The sequence below is a fragment of the Acomys minous genome, assembly GCF_964271855.1.
Source record: "Acomys minous genome assembly, chromosome: 6".
NCBI classification, from domain to species: Eukaryota; Metazoa; Chordata; class Mammalia; order Rodentia; family Muridae; genus Acomys; species Acomys minous.
This window is the reverse complement of record NC_140487.1, coordinates 6,554,195-6,573,534: the sequence shown is the minus strand read 5'-3', so window position 1 is coordinate 6,573,534 and position 19,340 is coordinate 6,554,195. Positions and strand designations below refer to the sequence as shown.

The window sequence follows — 19,340 nt, the reverse complement described above, 5'->3', positions numbered from 1 at the left end:
AAATCCCATCAACTGTGATCACCTGCACGAGACTGGACCTGGCAGCGTCCCATCATGGTTGGGGAGCAAATTGTGAGATAACAGCCCTCCCTGAGCAGCCATTGGAACTTAGAGGGAAGGGAGTGGTGGTGTTGGGGGGGTGTAGAGAGGAGCCATTTTCTTCAGTGGTGTAGGCACTGACAAGGCCCATGCTCTGGTAAACTACCCCAAACGCACATGCTCATATGAGCGAGCCTAAACTGAATATGTTGCTAAATAAATAAATAAATAAATAAATAAATAAAATAAAAAATAGACATGAAACTAGGAGGTTGTGGACTCAATGACAGTGGGAGTGGGAGGGATCATAACAGAGTGTACACAGTCGAAATGCATTTTCACATGTGACATTGCAAAACAAAATCTTGAAGCACAATGTTTATACTAAAAAAAAAAAACAGCAAAATGGATAAAGTTATAAAAGTGCATAGGGAATATAACTTACCAAATAGATTTCCTAAGCTTGCATCCATTTTAATTTCAAACACTTGAGAAATAACATAGAATGTCAGTAAAAATACTGCCACAGCCACCACCAACTTTGCAGCTCCTGGAAAAAAAGAGGCAGAAGTAACTCAGCATGGCTGTACAAGCCAACAGACCTTCTGCTACCCAGAGACTGCACTTTTACGAAAACATTAGGACTAATATCTACCAGACCTGATGCCACTGGAGTCGCAATGGCTGCACTGATGCCCACCCATGAAGCTAAGGAAGCTTTCACAATCAAAGAACTCTCAGATTAGAGAGACCCTTGTCTAGAGTGATTTGGGGAGGCTGGGGAGTTACCTGGCAGCATCTGCTGGCTGACTACAGGTGTTGTGGTGCTCCCGGAGCACCACCCTGCCTGCAAGACTACATATTTCAGATCCTTTCCGATCCTAAAGGGCAATGCGCTCCAGGGATAATACAAAACCCTAATACCCTTCTGGAGCCGTCAAGGCCAGGACATCTAGGAAGTACGGAGTTGAAGTGAAATATAGTCAGCTTAGTGCCCTAACAGCAACCCATCACCTGGAGCTACCTGAATCCCCAGAGATCTGCAACCACTACCTTTTTCCTCCTGCTTAATCCCTAGTTCAAGACAGGCATTTCCCCTAGCGACAGGCTTGGACGTCAGTCACTGGCTGTGTGATAAGCTCCAAGAAGGCACACTCCTCAACTTTAGACTTTAGATTTTTTATCTTTGTGGTACCTTACAACAGCTGGCACTGCCACACCTGCTTAGTATGACTCATCTCTTACTCCTAGCTGCGGCAATCTAGGAAGCATGTCACAAAGTGCATGGTAAGAACAGGAGAGTGCCAATGGCAGAGCAGCAGCTTCTCCCTGGGCCTCAGGATGTCAGACACATGGTGTGTTTATTCAAAAACAGTATTAGCTTGTTTGTGTCTACACAATTGCACCTGCCAGGTTTAATCTCTACTGACTGGAAAGAGGTAGACAGAATCTATGGTTATCTAACATTAAAGAGGAAAAAAAAAAAAGGAAAAGAAAAATCCAGAGATGAAGCAATGCCCTAAGATTACTGATAAGTCAGTGGCTGCGTGTGACCAGAACTCAAGATGCTCCTCCTGCCCCCCCAAAAAACCTAGTGATCTGCACAGTACCCCCCTCTAATACTAAAAGATACTTTCTTCTCCTGCCAAACTCAACGTAATAGGTAAGGGCTAACTTTAAAATAAAGTTCATCTAATCTCTAATTTCACAGACCCAAATGAATAGTCTATGTCCTTCGAGGGGAGGGGCAGGAAGGAATTGAAGATGTTTGGAAAGGGGCTGATGCTGAAAGCCAGCCACATCCAGAGCCTCCTCAGTGCTATTTAGAGATGTTCTATTCATAGCTACTGATGAGGGGGATACAGGAAACATCTATGTACCTTCCTCCTGATTTGGCTGTGAATCTAAAACTTCCCTAAAAAACAAAGCCTTAAAAATTCTATTAGCCCAACCGCCTAATCCTTCTCCCCTCGGAAGACTACTAGCTGCCTACATTTTACCATATTAAAGAGCAAAATTCCATCTGGTTTGGACCGCCTTCTCCCAGGATCTCATGCAAAGCATGCTAGCAGCACATATATGCTCAATAGGTGAATGACAGCAGGCGGCACACACTGTTTTTAATCAAGAGTGAGACCAGTGGCAGGAAGGTGACAGACAGGTCACATGCTAGTCTTCTGCTTTATTTTCTAGCATCATGGACACACGTAATAGGGGATAAGCCCTGGCTGCCTCCTAAAGCAGGTGAAAGGAGCTTGCAGTGTCCAAGGCTGAACTTGCTTAGACTCACATCAATGGTGGCACAGATTCTTCTCCTTTTTAAGATTTATAAATGGGGCTGGAAAGATCACTCCGTGGTTAAGAGCACTGCCTGCTCTTCCAGAGGACCCAAGTTCAATTCCCAGAACCTACATGCCAGCTCACAACTGTCTGTAACCCCAGTTCCAGCAAATCTGACACCCTCATACAGATGTGCATGCAGACAAAACACCAGTGCACATAAAATTAAAAAAAAATAAAAGATATACTTAATTTACTTTACATGTTAAGTGTTTTTGCCTGCATGTACAAATGTGAATGCGTATGCCTGGTGCCCATGGAAGGCAGAAGTGGGCATCAGATGGTTAAAAGACACTGTGTAGGCCCTGGGAACTGAGCCTTGGTCCTCTACTGAAAGAGCATCAAGTGCTCTTACCCTCTGGGGCCTCTCTTCAGCCTCAGCACTGAGCCTTAAACCAAGACGTGTTCACTTACACTGGTCTGGAACAAGGAAGAATCAAATGCTCCAAGAGACAGGAAAGTTAGTAGCAGGGACACTTGCAGTCTCCACAGTGGTGGAGTCCAGGGGCTTGCTACAGAACACGGTCTCTAAGATTGGTCTCAAAGTGTAAAGCTGAGCGCGGAAGGGGTTTACAATACCCACAACTGTCATTCCCTACTTGGTTAGTCATTGTCGCTCCCTTCTAGCCACTGACAGCACTGTTCTCAGTCTGCTCTCACACTTATAAACCAAAGATCGCTACAGTTCAGGCTGTACAAGCATTTCAAAGCGACCAGATACTGTTTTTATTTAGAAGATGGTAATTAGTTCAAAGCAGTCCGCAGAACTAACCATCACTATTTGTCTATCAAAGGCAGGACCCCCAAGACCTGTGCCAAGAAAAGTACAATCGTAAAAACTAGATGATGAAGTTACCTGTACAGAGAATGAATTTAGAATTACGTGCAAGACAAGAACATGCTTTGGTCATCACACTTGAACAGCGTATTTATAAACCCTCAGGAGACTGCAGCTATAGACCACCCTGCGGAGCGCGAGAACATACAGAAACAAACAGCAAAGCAAGCCACACAGGACAAGAGTGCTACATGTCTTCAAAGCACAAACAAGCTCTTGGTTTCTGGAATCTTTTTTCCTCCGAAAGTGCATGATGACTTGAAAATGGTGCTTTGTAAATTCACAGCAGAGAGAGCCCACTTTCTCAGATTTCTACAGAATCATGTGCAGCAGCCGCCGCCTTCCGCTACCTTGGTTTAGTAATCCCGGTGTTTGGTCAACTCTGCTTCATTCTATGCAACTATAAGCAGAGTGAGAAGAGTTGCTCGTCCGCCCGCCTCAGCTTCTGGCATCTCTGAGCGACAACTCTAGGAAAACACTTGGTTTGCTTGCAAGGATAAGACTAATTATCTTCAGTTTGGAAAAACAACTTGTTTTCTCTGCCATACAGACTTAGAATTCCTCAGAGCAATGTGCCTTTGGTGGTGTGGGAAGGCTGTGGCTGGAGGCAGTATAGCAAAAACACATTTATTTTAACTTTCACGTGGGGAATAGCCAACTGGGTATTCATGAGTCTACCCTTTAATGACGCTTACCAACGCCTATGTTAATACTATGGACACCTAGCAAGGATTTCCAATGTATGTAACATGCTACTTCAGATTGCTGCTAACGGTCTGGATTTATACCTAGACTAATAATTGAAAGCAAAACCACATTTTAGTAAATTCTTCATGTGTGTTACATTGAACTGCATATAGGAGAAAGCAATATTTTATAATTCCTTTTCACTTGGCTGCTAGAACTTAGCAAGAAAAAGCCAGTCTCTGCATTTTCCAAATTATTGTTTGGGTATATGTACTATTAGGCAAATATGATTATGCCATAAGAAATAAACATTAATATTTGCCATAACTTCAATTATGGTTTATCTATAAAAACCTGTGTAGTACTTACTAAATAAACAAGTGGTGATTTGCTAAATACATAAAATGAAAAGGCTAAGTATTTCCTAATTTGTTTTAGCCTGGTACTTAACCTTCAGAAACATTACAGGTATGATGGCACCTGTATATAACCTCTGAGGCCAGAAGATAGCTTGAAACCACTTGGACTAGGATGCTGAGGAAGGAAGATGAAGATGAAGAAGAACTAATTGTGCAGCCTTTCCTGTAGCTATTATTGAGAAAACAGGTTATAAAATAAATTACAAAATAAAAAAATATTTTCACTGGATTAAATAAATATCTTACCTGCTACCCTCATTGTTGCTTTTCAGTCTATGGCACCTCCCAGAAACAAGGTCCTAAAATCAAAAGAAAGACGAACAACCACAAATTATACAATTAATATTCCTCCTTGGATTGAATTTATTTCAGAATATATACATAAGACCAATTGAGTTTTCTATGGATAGCAATGGTTAATGAAAACTTTTTATCACTGTCCACTCTTTCCACTGGGCCATTAAAAAAAAAAAAAGACAAAAGTCAACAGTTGCCCTCCATGTGTCTGCCACTGGCTGTGTCCTTGGTTCCTTCACATAAATAAGCAAGGTCATGTGCGATCACACCTGTGCCTACAGAGAATGACTATCCCCATCACCCCCGTGATTAAGCATCCATTAGGGACGCCATTTGTAGAAATGGAGGTTAGAGAGCTCAGCATGGTGGCGCTCGCCTTTATTCCCAGCACGCAAGAGACAGAGGCAGGTGGATCTCTGTGAGTTCGAAGCCAGCCTGGTCCACATAGTAAGTCCAAGAAACCCAGGGCTCTGTTACACAGAGAAACCCTATTTCAAAAGAAAAAACAAAAACAAAACAAGAGTCCCCCCCCCAAAAAAAAGGAAAAAGGAAAAAAGAAACAGGAATAAAGAAAAAGGAAATGGGGTTTAGATAGACCAGTTCATGCCAGTACAGGATGCGTAAGAGCCAAGTTTACCCTGGCAGCCCCACTTGTACAAGGACAGATAATTTCCTGAAATGCTGTGGGCTATGGGGCTCTTGGGAAATAATAAGCCACATGTTTTTGCACCCCTAAACAAATTTGTTTGCACTGGATATGCTTGATTGGATGGTGGGGGGCAGGGCGGATGGCAACACAGACAGGAAACGACAGGATGCATGTTTGCCCTTGATTCGACCTGATAGGAAATATGGTGGCCTTGTAGTTCTGACTTTCTTTTTTTCTTTTTCTTTTTCTTCTGCCCCCTCCCCCCGTCCCCAGACAAGATTTCTCTGTGTAGCCTTGGCTGTCCTGGACTTGCTTTGTCGACCAGGCTGGCCTTGAAATCACAGAGATCCACCTGCCTCTGCCTCCCTAGTGCTGAGATGCAAGGCCTGCGCCATGACCACCTGGCTAGTTTCACCTTTTTAAGCATCTGGAAAATGTGGCCATTTTCTGGGAGCCCAGGAGTGGACCTACCCTGCTGGCCAGTATTTAATAAACCTTGCTTCAAATCTGCCTCAAAATTGTGGTAGTGGTCTTATCCTCACCAGTGAGACTAATAGAAGCTACTTCATTTTTCATGACATATTTTGGGTATCACTGATGTCAGCATTCACAGCAAACACTGGATTTAATGTGTGATCTACTTCGCGCTTTTCAATTCCCATAGGCAAAATAATATATCCAGAGGTTTAAAATTATCATTTTAAGTACCCCAGCAATTATCATTACTGACAGAATGATATACATCAAACAAAGAAACTATTAGATATTATTTTATGAACGGGCAGCAAATATTGAAAAAAAAGTGTGTGCATGCACATATGTTTACACACTTCTCCTTCCTATAAAATGACACAAAGTACATGAAACTTTTATTTTAAATGGAACTGCAAATAAGATTTTTATGCCGAAGGCACACCCACATTCGGCCAGACAGCTGAAGCAGAATTTTGAAAAGGAGCAGAATTCAAAAGGGAAGCTTTGAGTAGTGGATCGGAACATCAGAAATATAATATCTCTGATCCCTCGCACATGCACTGTGGCACACAGGTCCCCAAGCGCAAGCGTGCACACAAAACTGATTTAATAATTCACACAAACACACACACACACACACACACACACACACACACACACACACACACACACACACAAAGACCTTTTCCTGAAGGACACTGAGAAGAATATTATCCAGTTTTTCTTATTCACTGGAAAAAGCAACAGGGTGGAACCCTGCCTGGCTCCCAGCCTGCAGGTTGTCAGCGGGCTCCCTTTCTTCTGCAAATCTAACCTGAAGGAAAAAAAAAATCAACACTTAACTGAGTTGTGGACTGTTGGTATTTTTTTTCCTTTGTTATCTATGTGAATACCTCCTACACAATAGCCAAAGTCAATGCTATCTGAAGTCCTTAGCCAACAGCCAGAATTCTAGAAGGAAAGAAGAGGATACTGGAGTAGCCACAAGACTTTACATTTAAAAAAAAAAAAGCCGTATCAAAAGAGAACTCCAACAGGTGATAAATACCCTTTTGGCCTCCAGTGAAACTGAACTCTGCATTCCAACACACATGGCCTTACCTCCCCTCTCACATGCCAAAATAATTTCACTCGAGTGTGGCCTAGAAAATTTTCCTTGAAAATGTGCTAAGTGGCTGGGTACCAGACATCGGGCTGTTGTATTTCGGCTTCCCTTGCCATCAGGGAGGGACAGGGGACCATGAGACCGTCTGTGTAATAACACCACCAGCCTCTGGCTTGCTCTGGCAATTCTGCTTCTAAACTTGCCACAAGCTGCTCTGTAAGCAACTACATTTGTGAATACAATTGTTTTCCATTAAAATATCTTAGGGAACTGACATTTAGAAGAATTTCTATATTAAGATCTCATCAAAGTGCCTCAGCCATTAACACATCTTTAATTAATTTCCTTAATTAACTTTCTTGCATCTTTAATGATGCACGAGTGTAAATCCACAGGAGTATTGAAATAGATTTAAGAGCAAAGTATGGCGAGTGTTTATGATGTGCTAACTCCAAGCCATGCCTGGCTCTTTAAAGAGCATTGGAAGGCACATAACAATCTGAGGTAGTGGAAGAAACAGCTCGTGAAGCCTTCAGGCCATCAAGGAGAGGTAGGTCCAGAGACAGTTAGCAGGGCTCTGACACAATGAAAAGGCCCTGGCTAAAACTCCAGGCAGCAAGTCAAAGTACATAAAGTTTCTATGTTCTCAGTGAAAAGTAGAGATACAGAAATTAGAACTAGTTTCCAAACCCAGAACTTTAGCAATTAAGACAGTAGTACCCTTTGAACAGATAAAAATGCAAATATTCCCCAGTGTGTAGTCAGGCGGATCTCTGAGTTCGAGGTCAGCCTGGTCTGTAGCAAGTTCCAGGACAGCCAATGCTACCCAGAGAAACCCTGTCTCTCAAAAAGCATGCCCTCCCTAAAGAGAAAAAAAAAAAAAAGTAAATATTCGAGACAGGTTACTTAAGGAATTCACTAGTCCAACAGTGAAGGGACAGACCAAAGCACGCTGTCTTCTATAGTAAGAAAGCTAAAGGAAGAGCCAACGCCACATGAAAGTAAAAGCAGGAAGGGCGCTGCCCGCTGGGTGAAGGGGCTCTGGCCTGGATTGTATGCACACTCAGTCTGTGACCTAGGATACAGTAGGGAGCCTAAAGCAAGACCTCAGAGGGACCAAGCCCAGTTTTCTGGATGTTTTAACTTAAACATTTCCTTTAGCCCAACTACCTAGACTGGTCCCGTTTAATACAATTTTGTTACTCAGAATTAGGCTGCACTACAGGAGGACCTGCCTAGAATGTATTAAGGAGCAACAGTAATAAAAGCACAGGTCCGATGGACTCTACTCCCTCCTGGAGAACTCAAGTCCAAATTACAACACAGTTCTGTATCAAAGAAATAAGCCATAAAAACAAGACCCAGGAGAGTGCTGTCTTGCCAGGTAATCATCCCACCAGCCCTCTAGCTGTCTGTCCTGGGTGGTGTGATGGCCTTACAGATGAGGACAAGGGAGTCCTGGGAAGAGCAGGGAGGATGGCCACACAAGCAAACGCTGCTCCATCCCCCCCCCCATTCACACTGATGTTCTCAAGTATAAGATCTTGTTGGCAACATACCATGCCAATCAATTTGCCCTTTGCCAACTGCTCGGGGAACTGCTAATCTCTGCTGCAAACCAGCCACTCCACAGATATGACAGTTGTCAAACGGATGTAAGCTTGAGTGTTAGAAACCCCACTACCACCTCATGGCAAAATGACGCAAGAAAATGTGCATACAAATAAATACAGTAACGTAATACTAGGAGAAAAAATGAAGCCAGCCAAAAGAAAAATATTATGAATTATATTTCACAAGCCAGAGAACCACCATTCATTTTAATCCAGCACTGGCCAAATAATTTTAACCAAATAACTAAATTCAGACAACTCCAATATTCAAGTGGGTGGGGGCTTTTGTTACTTCCTTCTTATTTTATGTGTACGGATGCTCTGTGAGTGCATCTGCGCACCTGGTGCATACAGGGCCCAAGGAGTTCAGAAGAGGGCACGAGATGCCTTGGAACAGGAGCTCCCGAAGACTGTGAGGCTGCCATGTGGGTGCTGGGAATTGAACCCGGGTCCCCTACAAGAACAAGTGCTCTTAACCTCTGGCCCATCCTTCCAGCCCCCAGGGACCTAGAGATTTTCAAGACACCACTTTAGAATGTGTTAACTACAAAACACTAGACGCGGACTGCACTTAAGCTCTCTCGGCGACAGGGAATTCCATATGCAAACCAGCCAGGGTCACCAGCCATCTATAACTGCTCGCCGTTCTGGGTGTGCCTGGAAGGACATTTCCGGGTGATAAGCCTATGACTCTAGACTGACGGAAGCAAAGTGTCTTCCTGAATGGGGCACCAATCCCGACCTCACAACAAGGCTGCGTAAGGGAGTACGGTGCGCTGACATAAGTCTCCCCCTCACACACGTGAGTTCCCACCCACAGTTCCTTCCCACAAGGCCGGATGTACGAATGACCTTGTTATCTATTCTTCTAGGTGACAATTCCTCTTCCTGCTTGCATACCACATAGAAACTGACTCTACCTTGCTGTGTTGCTGTCAGCCATGAATAACCTTCCGGTGTGGCTTTGCCTGACGGGTCACAAGACTCTCCTCCTGGAGGACTGCTGCAGAGGCAGGATGAATTGCTGGGGTTCCCCCCCACACTCAGTCTGCTAGCATTAGTTCATTTCCTTTTTGTCCAACCACATTTCAACACAGCTGCCCATGCCTCAGTCATGCCTATGTAGCGAAGTCTCATAAAGGCCCAGAGGACAGGCCCCAGAAGGCTTCCAGGGCCAGAAAGCTAAGGTTCCTAGGGAGTGGTCCACACCTAGGAAGGGCAGGGGGGCTCTGTCCCCCTTCCCACCCCACAACCTCTGCATCCATATGCGCACTCAACATCTTTGTGATTAGAATGCAGTGAGCAAACATTAAGCATAAACCACTCAAATTGCTTGAGCCTCAGGGGGAGCTTCTGTGTGCCCCACCCCCCCCCCCCCACGCCCACCCTGTACATAGCTCATCCAGTAGACTCCATCCACATCAAAAGCAGCCTGGACTTGTGAGGGGCATCTAAAGTGAGAGAGGTAGTCTCAACCCACCAACACTGTCTCCAAGCAGATCAGAGGATGCCCATCTGGAATCTGCTGCTAAAGGCTGTGGTTTTCTGGTTGGGAGAATTCCCATCACCCTTCGAGGACACATCTTTAGCATTTATCCAGGTGTCTGAGAAGAGGAGGAAACACTGGCTTTTTTAATAGAGAGACTCTGTTCTGGCTGTCTTTAGGCTGGGAGAGTGCTGAGCGGCAAATCCTGGATCTCTTAGCCTCCAGCTGTGTAAGCCCATTTCTTCCAATAAACTGCAATATATATCAAATATATATATAACTACAGAAATGTATATAGCTTATTACACAGAACCTCTCTGTCTCTGTATCTCTGTATCTCTCTCTCTCTCTCTCTCTCTCTCTCTCTCTCTCTCTCTCTCTCTCTCTCTCTCTCTCACACACACACACACACACACACACACACACACACACACATCATTTATTTTTTTCAGGCAAACTTGGACTGATAAAAGTATTGTCAAAGTTAGAAGGTAAAATGAATCTTCATTCTCTGGGCATTTAATGTAAAAGAGGAAAATGAGTTGGCACTGAGAACAAAAGAAGTTAAATCTAGAAGAATCTACTCTGCCAGATCTGCAAACAAAAGTGCAGGGCTGAACACAAGCCGTAAGCAGCAGGTGCGGTGGTGCACGCTTTTGAGCCCAATGCTGGGAAGGCAGAAGCAGGCAGCTCTCTGAATTCAAGGTCAGCCTGGTCTCCATAGTTTCAGGACAGCTAGGGCTAAATAGTGAGATCATGTCTCAAAAAGAGTAAAAGAAAGACAAACAGGGAGAAAAAACACAAAAAGCCAAGCTATAATGCCATACACCACTGTACATGTGACTACTGCTGGGCAAAGGCCCAGAAACTTTCTGTATAAAACGGCCAAACCAAAAATATGCTCTAGCTTCAAGGACCACAGTTTCTGCCCCAGCTGCACACCCACAGCTGGATGGAACAAAGATGGACAGTCCAACAACACGGCGGTTTTTAGATTTTGTTCCTGTTGCTGTTGGGACAGGGTCTTACCAGGTAAGTCCTAGCTGGTCTAAAACTCACTAAACAGACCAGGCTGGCCTGGAATTCAAGAGATCTGCCTATCTCTATCTTCCAAGTACCTCCCAACTGCACCACCAGGTCTGGCTCAACTGTGGGTTTTGTTTTGGTTTGGGGTTTTTTTCTTCACCCTTTTGGGTTTTTTGAGACAGGTTTTTTTGTGTAGCCTTGGTTGTCCTGGAACCCACTTCATAGACCAGGCTGGCCTCGAACTCAGAAATCTGCCTGCCTCTGCCTCCTGAGTGCTGGAAGTAAAGGTACGCGCCACCTTTTAATAAAGCTTTATTTATGGAGAACAAATGGGTTTCATACCATTTTCATGTTTCACAAATTCAATTTTTATTTGCCAGCCTACTCTGAAAAATGATTCTGCCTCAAAACTGTACAGGCTTCAATACAGAATGAGCTGAGCTTCAAGGAAAAGGTTGTTTGTTTGTTTTGTTTTTAACTAGAAAAAAAAAGACTGAAGACTTCCCTGATGACACCTTAGTATTTGAACATTTCTGATGGGTTATTTGGAGACTGCAGATGGCTTCTGTGGGCCATCTTAGAAGGTAGGCACTGCTGCAGAAAGAGTGTTGACCAAACACGCAAGTTCTGTGCTTGGTCAGGCATTTCATCAGCACGTACTGTCCGTGGAAAGCAGCCTGTACTCCGTGAGGAGCAGAATGGATCTAATTCTATCAGAAACTCCTTTCCCTTCCTAGCGCTGGAGCAGCTTGCTCGCAGCGAAGGCAGGAGTGAGGCTGGACTCGGTCCTGTTTCCAAACCCACACCTGGAGACAGACAGTCACAAACACGAGTAGTCCCTAAGCTCTGCTTCACGGATGACAAGATCGTGCTCACAGGAAGAAGGGGGCAGCACTCTTCTTCCGTGGGTGATGTCACGGGATTGCGGCTGGGACAGGATTTTTAAAAGAATAGCTACCCATATACCTGATGCTTGACCAACTTTAATGATTCAGCTCTTGAATCTATTTCCTAGGCTGGGGAGATGGGTCGGCAGATAAAGAACTTGCTGCACAGGCATGCAGCCAGAGTCTGGATCCCAGGACCCAAGGACAGACAGCCAGACTGAACTCTGCCAGGCCAGACACATTTTTGAAACAAACAAACAAACAAACAAAAGGCAGGTAAGAAGGCTGCATCCATGAAAAAGAACATTAACATTTAAAAATCCAGTAGGAAAGCAGGCATGGTAGTGCAGACCTGTAATCCCAGCACTCGGGGAGGCAAAGGCAGTTGGATCACTGTGAGCTCTGAGGTCAGCATGGTCGACAAAGCCAGACCAGGACAGCCAAAGTTACACAGAGAAACCCTCTCCAAAAGAAGAAGAAGAAGAAGAGGAGGAGGAGGAGGAAGAGAAGAAGAAGAAGAAGAAGAAGAAGAAGAAGAAGAAGAAGAAGAAGAAGAAGAAGAAGAAGAAGAAGAAGAAGAAAAAGAAGAAGAAGAAGACGACGACGAAGAAGAGGAGGAGGAGGAGGAGGAGGAGGAGGAGGAGGAGGAGGAGGAGGAGGAAGAAGAAGAAGAAGAAGAAGAAGAAGAAGAAGAAGAAGAAGAAGAAGAAATACAAGTACCATAAAAATCAGATGTCCTGATACATGGTAGAGATGGAGTCGTGGGCTGAGGGTTGAACAGGAATGGCCCCCACAGGCTCATATGTGTGAATGATAGGTCACCAGCACTGTACGAGGAGGATTTGGAGGCCTTGCTGGAGGCAGTGTTACTGGAGGTGGGCTTTGAGGTGTCAAAAGCCCACGCTAGGCTCACACTCTTTCTCAGCGTGAGGACTAGGATGCAGCTCTGGGCCACTGCTCTAGTGCCTGCGAGTCACCACGCTCCCTGCCATGATGACAACGGACTAGACCTCTGAAACTGAGAGCCAGCCCAATTAAACATTTGCCTTTCTAAAAGTTGCCAGGGTCATGGTGTCTCTTCACAGCAACAGAATAGTGACTAAGACAGATGAGAAGGTCAAAATTTCAAAAATCATCCTTCTCTACAAAATGAGTAGGGGGCCAGCCTGGGCTACCTAAAACCCTGTACGAAACAAAACAACAGAGCAAAGGGCTTTAGGTCAGCAGTACATGAAAAGGCCTTGAGTTGGCTCCCCAACACTGCAAACCAAGAACAAACAATAACTCCACATGCAACATAAGCTGCTACTACTGTGTTACTGTAAATTTAACAGATTTTAACATCAAGGAGCTAGAGATGGTTCAGCAGCTAAGAACACGGGCTGCTCTTTCAGAGGTCTTGAGTTCAATTCCCGACACCCACATGGCAGCTCACAACTCTCTTTAACTCCAGCTCCAGAGGACCTGACACCCTCTCACAGACATACATGCAGGCAAAAAATAAAAAAATAAAAACCAATGTAAATAAAATAAATTATTTTTAAAGACTTTAACATCAAGTGATTTTAAAGATTTTTAACACCAAATGCTTACTAGAAATACTAACTTGAAAAACGGATTTAATATTGGTGGGACATTTTGGTACTGAACACTAGAAGATACAGGTTTTTAAAATATAATCTATTGTGAGGAGGTTGTGAATGGGAGGGAGGAAAAGAAAAATAACTGTAAAGCACACACTTCTGAATCCTAGCACTGCTAAGGTTGTAAAGAAGGAGAAGGACAGAGTTCAAAGTTATCCTTGCTCAGTGAGCTCAAGGACAGACAGGGTTATATGGGACTCTTCCAAAACACAAAACAAAGCCCTACAAAAAGAAGGAAAAATCGTTACCTAACAATTAAAAAGTCTTACAAGTTTTAAGGAAAGAAACCTATCTTGTATTTTAAGTAGAGGGAGAAAAAAAATATAAAATATATAAATATATAAAATATATTTAAAAAAATAAGCACAACAACAAGAAAAAAATCCGACTCCTGTAAAGTGGTACTCCAAATGGGAGAACACAAAGCCACGGATGGACCAAAAACTCTACATAATGAGTTAGTAGAATAATTCTTTCAGAATGCTGTTCTACTGAAAAATCTTGGGAATAGTGGGATACAGATGACCTACGCCTGGATACTCTTATTTGTCTGAGTCAAAATTTTGGTTCCTGCCTCAGTTCCCACTCTCCATCACTAGCATACGCCACCACGCCTGTCTCTGAATTGTTCAGTTATCTGAATCAACATCTTATGGCTTTTCTTGTTTGCCTTTGGTAGCACAAAGTGGAGATTCATTTAAAGGAAGATTGACATCTAAATGTGGGAAGGTGGTACCACTCAAATCCAGAGTGTTCCTTACTTTGCCCTACGCAATGGAAAAGATGAGGCAGAACAGGATTGCAGGAGTGAAACTTCAGCTGCCTCCATGGTCCACCATAAACTGTCCTTTTCTTACTTCTCAACTGTTCTTCCTGGTTGGCAACAGGAGAGACTTCAGAAACCTGTTAGCTGACCCACAGCAGCCGGATTAAAGCTCCATTCTCCCACACTGGCCAACGCAGCGCTAATCCCCACTGTCTCTGCTCAAAACAGGTTAGGGAAGGTGCCCAGCCTTTATTACAAACTTTGCCCCAAAGACTTAATGGAACAGCAGATGATCAAGCCTCACAGACATTCTGAGAGCAGCACTGTCACACCAGACAGCTCAGGGCAATGTCATAGCAGAATGCTGGAGACTGGAGAAACCAGAGAGAAACCTAGAATTCTTTCTTCCTGTCCAGCCATGTGAGTGACCGAAATATGGCAGTGGACCCGCATACATTTAGCAATGTTTTCCAAGAAAACACTTAAAAGGATTTAAAAAAAAAAAGCCTTGTGTTCTTCCTTTAACCTAATAACATAGCTAAGCTACTTTCTCGTCTATAAAGGTCAGCAGGCGGGGTATTATCCACTGACCTCTCAGCAGTCCAGAAAGAAGGATCCTAACCTACAGACACGCCACCAGGGCCCCACATGCCATCCCACCTTTTCATTCTCCGGGCTGACAGGCAGAGTTCAGGTCTCTCCTGACACAGACTACTGTTAACCTAATTACCTACACCTAAAAACCATCCGACACAGGAGGTGCTTGGTCGGTGAGCAGGAGTGAGTGAGGGCTACAAAAGAACCAAAAGGAATGGACTGAAAAGCTGTAGGTCACATGGACCTGCCACAGCTACTGCAAATACTACATGACGTAAAGGTCTCAGCGAACTACAAGACTTCCTATTAAGTCACTGACGCAGAAATAGAAAGGAGTAGCCACACTAGAGTGCATGGTACCTCAAGACATGCCAGAGGCACGCTTAAAAAGCCTCAGCCACCAATACAATCTTCAGTACAAACAGACTGCTTACATGGTGGCACATCTGAAGAAATAAATAGAATTATTCTGTGTGTGTGGTGCTTATGTGTGTACATGTTTGTGTGGGCATGTGCATATGTTGTGTAGGAGGGTATGCGTGTGTGTGTGTGTGTGTGTGTGTGTGTGTGTGTGTGTGTGTGTGTGTGTGTGTGTGTAACCAGACATCACTGTCAGGTGGCTTCTTCAGTTACTCTCTAGGTGGTCTCTCATGGTAACCGGAGATTACTCATTAGGCTTGATTGACCAGGCAGGGAGTCCTGAGAGATCCTCTGGCAAGCACTTCACTGACTGAGTGACCTCCCCAGCCTTCAATATAACTGTTTTTTTTTAAATCACATCCCGTACAATAACCCCAAGTTACAGTACAAGAGAAGCCCTAAAACTCTAGACACCTAAAAACCTGTATTATTAATTCTCATTAACAGTCTAAATAGAGAGGCTTCCAAACACATGTATTTTAGTAAAATAGGACCAAGGATTCAGTGGCATGTCCTATCAAGTTCTCTGAAGGCCTCGCGGAAGTGTTAACCACACCAAGGAGGTCAGAATCAATAATGTACCTTTTAACAAACAAATCTCCCTGCTACTGCAAACCTGTGAGATCCGAGCATTAAAACCCTGCATGCCTCACAAGCTCTGGGGGGTGACACACAAGCTCTGGGGGGCAGGGAGGGGTGACACTCTCTTAGGCTTAGAGCTGAGAGCTCCAGGATTGCGGCACATCAACTCACACAGAGAAAAAGTTAAGAAAGGAAAAAAATAAAATGAAAATGAAAACCTGGGCAGAGCTAAGACAAAAATCCCAAAGTATAATTCATATGATGGAAATTTTCCTTCTTTCTGAACAACAATCGAAACAGGGCTGGCTGTCCCAGGCCGCCTCTGCCAGGTGGAAGAGGGAGAGGCAGGCGGGACTGGGTGAGGAAAGGAAGAAAGAGCTCCTGCCTGCAATGGTGAAAACAGACTCCTCTAACCCAAACTGTCCACAAGCCTTCTCACAGTTCTTCTCTTCCACAAAGCAGAATCCCATTTAAAAACTGGATAGCCACCTGAAAAACTGAAACGATGATTAGCTTTCTGGAACCCAAAACACAAACAAAAACAGTGCAGAGACCTACAAAATAGCATTTAGTTTTGCTTGCTTTTTTAGAATTCTACAGCTGTTTATAAATATCTTGATCCTACCCTATGCCATTAGGGGAAAGACGGACAGATAGACAAATACTATCAAGTAAAATGGCAAAGGGCAACACGATGGCGCAACAGGTAAGTGTGCTGACAAGCCTAACATCCTGGGTTCAAGTCCCGAAAGAAAGTCCTACAAGTTGTTGACTGATTTCCACACATGAGCTATAGAATGGACATTAGCCCCATCTCCTACATAAGAAAAATAAAAATAAACTTCTTTTTAAAAGAATAACAAAAATTTAAAAAATACATATTTTAACTAAATAAGGAACAAAGGAGAGCACTCACATTTCAGCTTATGCACTGTTGGGGTTTTGTTTTGAAAAAAAGAAAACAAGGAAGAAAGTAAGGCATAAACCTACACCCAGTGCGGTGGGCTCTTCCTTTCCCATAACTACATTACACTTGATAAGGATTTATAGCTTCTTCACCTCATGTTGCAGGTTTCTCCTGCACCTGCAGGCATTTCATTTATGCTTTAGACAAATGTAAAACTGAAGCACACCAAGGGTCACAGAATCCAGCAGCCAAACCACCCCTGAGAAAAAGTCCCTGAACAGAGTGAGTCCATCCGCCCAAACGGGAAGGCTGGTCAGTAGCCTGAGGCACAGAATAGAAAGAAGCCACTAAAGTTTTATCTAATGAAACCATTTTCCAAGCTCCTATTTTTTATTTATTCTAGTGCCCTTCAAAACTCATTCCAAGACCACTAATTGCAGGTAACACTTGGTGCCAATAGTTAGCACAGCTGATCCCCACAGCACTGCCTTAACAAGCCTGGAGGAACTCAGTGCTGAGCATGCTCCTGCAACAGTCTAACTAGATGCTCAACAGCCTGCCCGACCAAGGGAGGGACCAAAACAGAATGTGACTCTGAGAGTCTGCGCCCTGCACTCTGATCTACATCATCTCCTCTCTATGGGGCTTCCTTCTCCACAGCCACGGAGACACAGATCGCCATGGACTTGAGGAATTTTATCCTGACCTTTTATATTATTTCTTCCTACAAAAAAAAAAGAAGAAATTTTTTTTGTTCTTGTTTTTTCCTGCTGTAGTTTCACAGTTGCGTCTGCATGGTAGTCAGTGCTCTTATACCTCAATCATGAGTGACATATGGACGATTTGGGATCGATGTGTCTAGCTGTAACTTGAGGGAAGTCATCAGCTGCTTGTTTTTAATAAGTAAAGGAACACATTTTAAGAATCTATGAAACTGCTGGACGGTGGTGACCCATCCGACTAGACAAGAGTCAAGAAAAGCTGGGCAGGCCGGGCGATGGTGGCGCACGCCTCAAATCCCAGCACTCAGGGAGGCAGAGGTAGGAGGATCTCTGTGAGTTCGAGGCCAGCCTGGTCTACAAAGTGAGTTCAGGACAGCCAAGGCTACACAGAGAAACTTTGTCTCGAAAAAAGAAAAGGAGGGGGAGAGAGAGAGAGAGAGAAAGAGAGAGAAGCTGGGAAAGCGAGGCTAACATTTTGCCACTTTCCTGTTTAGTGGCATGGGCGAAGTTAGTAACTGAATTTTTTGCATTAAATGGAAATCTTTCTGTACTCCCAAAGATGTATGCGAAACAATGTTTCCAAAGACTTGGAAAATACAACAGCCTATCACTGTCGCACAAGGCCCAGGATCCTGCCATTACCATCCAGTTTAACTTAATCTCTCACAAAATTCGCATTCTAATCCGTAAAATATGAGAACAGTTATAGAATCCGTGTGAGGAGTTGTGAAAAATAAGCACTTGAAAATATTAACTGTATCTAAGATAGTAAAGATGCAAATTAGTGACTTTGTATCCATGTATTTCTTCCTAAGAAGAAACAAGGCAAAACTTCTAAGAGAGAAAACAGTTCTATATTATAGGAAGAAGTAATTATGTAAATTGAAGCTGATGGCTTCCGGCAAGATACAGCTAGACACATAGATCTCGAATCGTCCATCTGTCACTCATGATTTAGGTATAAGAGCATTGACCATCATTCATATGACAGCTGTGAACACAGCAGAAAATAAAAAACAAAATAAGATTAACAGCGCTCATCCAAGACACAGGCCACCTGTGTTAAACCACAGGAGAAAGCAGCTCCAGTCTGGCGGAGACGGAAACTTTACGGGTGAGTCAAGACGGCCGTGCACGGAGTTCAAGTCCAGTACGCAAGTCCACGCCACCCAGTTCTCGGGGAACGCTCAAGCTGCGGGATTCCGACCGCTAGGGGCGAACCCCGGCTTCCAGTGCAGCTGGAGCCCGGTGACGGCCGCGACCCAGCGCCAGGTGCAGACGCCACCGACCCAGCTGGCGGCGATGCTGCCCCGCACCACTCGGCCCCTCTGCAGGCGCGACCGCTGCTGTGGGCATGCAGGCAGCCGGCATGCGCGGTGCTCCGCTCCCGCCTCCGCGCGCCCAGCCGCGCCCAGCCCCGCCGCCCGCTCGCCCGAGCCTCACCCGTCTGCGGCGCCTCCGCGGTCAGTCCTGCCGGAGGCCGACGGGAGCCGCCGCCACCTCCCGATCGCGCCGATCGCGCCGGTCCACCCGCCGGTCCGCGCCGTGGAGGAAGCCAGCTCGCCCCAGGCCTCCTCCCCACGCTTCCCGCCGCGGCCAATGGGCCGGGCCGCCGCGGAGCCGCGCACGCCCCCTGGCGGTGGAGGACCGAGCAGACGCGGGGGCTCCGGGAAGAAGGACCTCAGCCTCCCACCTCCAGGGTCTGTGACTCCAGCCCCGCGTCGAGTCGCTCAATCTGGACTTGCCACGTGGGAGCTAACCGCGTCCTCAGCTGAGTGGCACCCCGGGGAGGAGGAAAAAATGTGTCAGCGCCTCCGCCGTTCAGACAGAGAGAGAGAGAGAG

At 44.9% G+C, this 19,340-nt stretch overlaps 1 protein-coding gene across 3 annotated transcripts in view; it reads right to left on the bottom strand.

Annotated features, from left to right (window-relative positions):
* FAM3C (FAM3 metabolism regulating signaling molecule C) overlaps positions 1–19,113 on the bottom strand; it is a 48,917-nt gene extending 29,804 nt beyond the window's left edge. Inside the window, exons 1-4 of one of the 3 annotated variants that reach the window (XM_084787702.1) lie at positions 18,941–19,110; positions 6,426–6,557; positions 4,570–4,622; positions 485–589 (exon numbers count right to left, since the gene is read on the bottom strand). In XM_084787702.1, the coding sequence (XP_084643828.1) occupies positions 485–589; positions 4,570–4,582 (118 nt within the window). In that variant the 5' untranslated portion in view covers positions 4,583–4,622; positions 6,426–6,557; positions 18,941–19,110. Of the gene's footprint in view, positions 1–484; positions 590–4,569; positions 4,623–6,425; positions 6,558–18,940 lie in introns of all 3 variants that reach the window. The other 2 variants (XM_084787703.1, XM_084787701.1) reach the window with 2 other exon arrangements.
* Between the last annotated feature and the right edge of the window lie 227 nt (positions 19,114–19,340).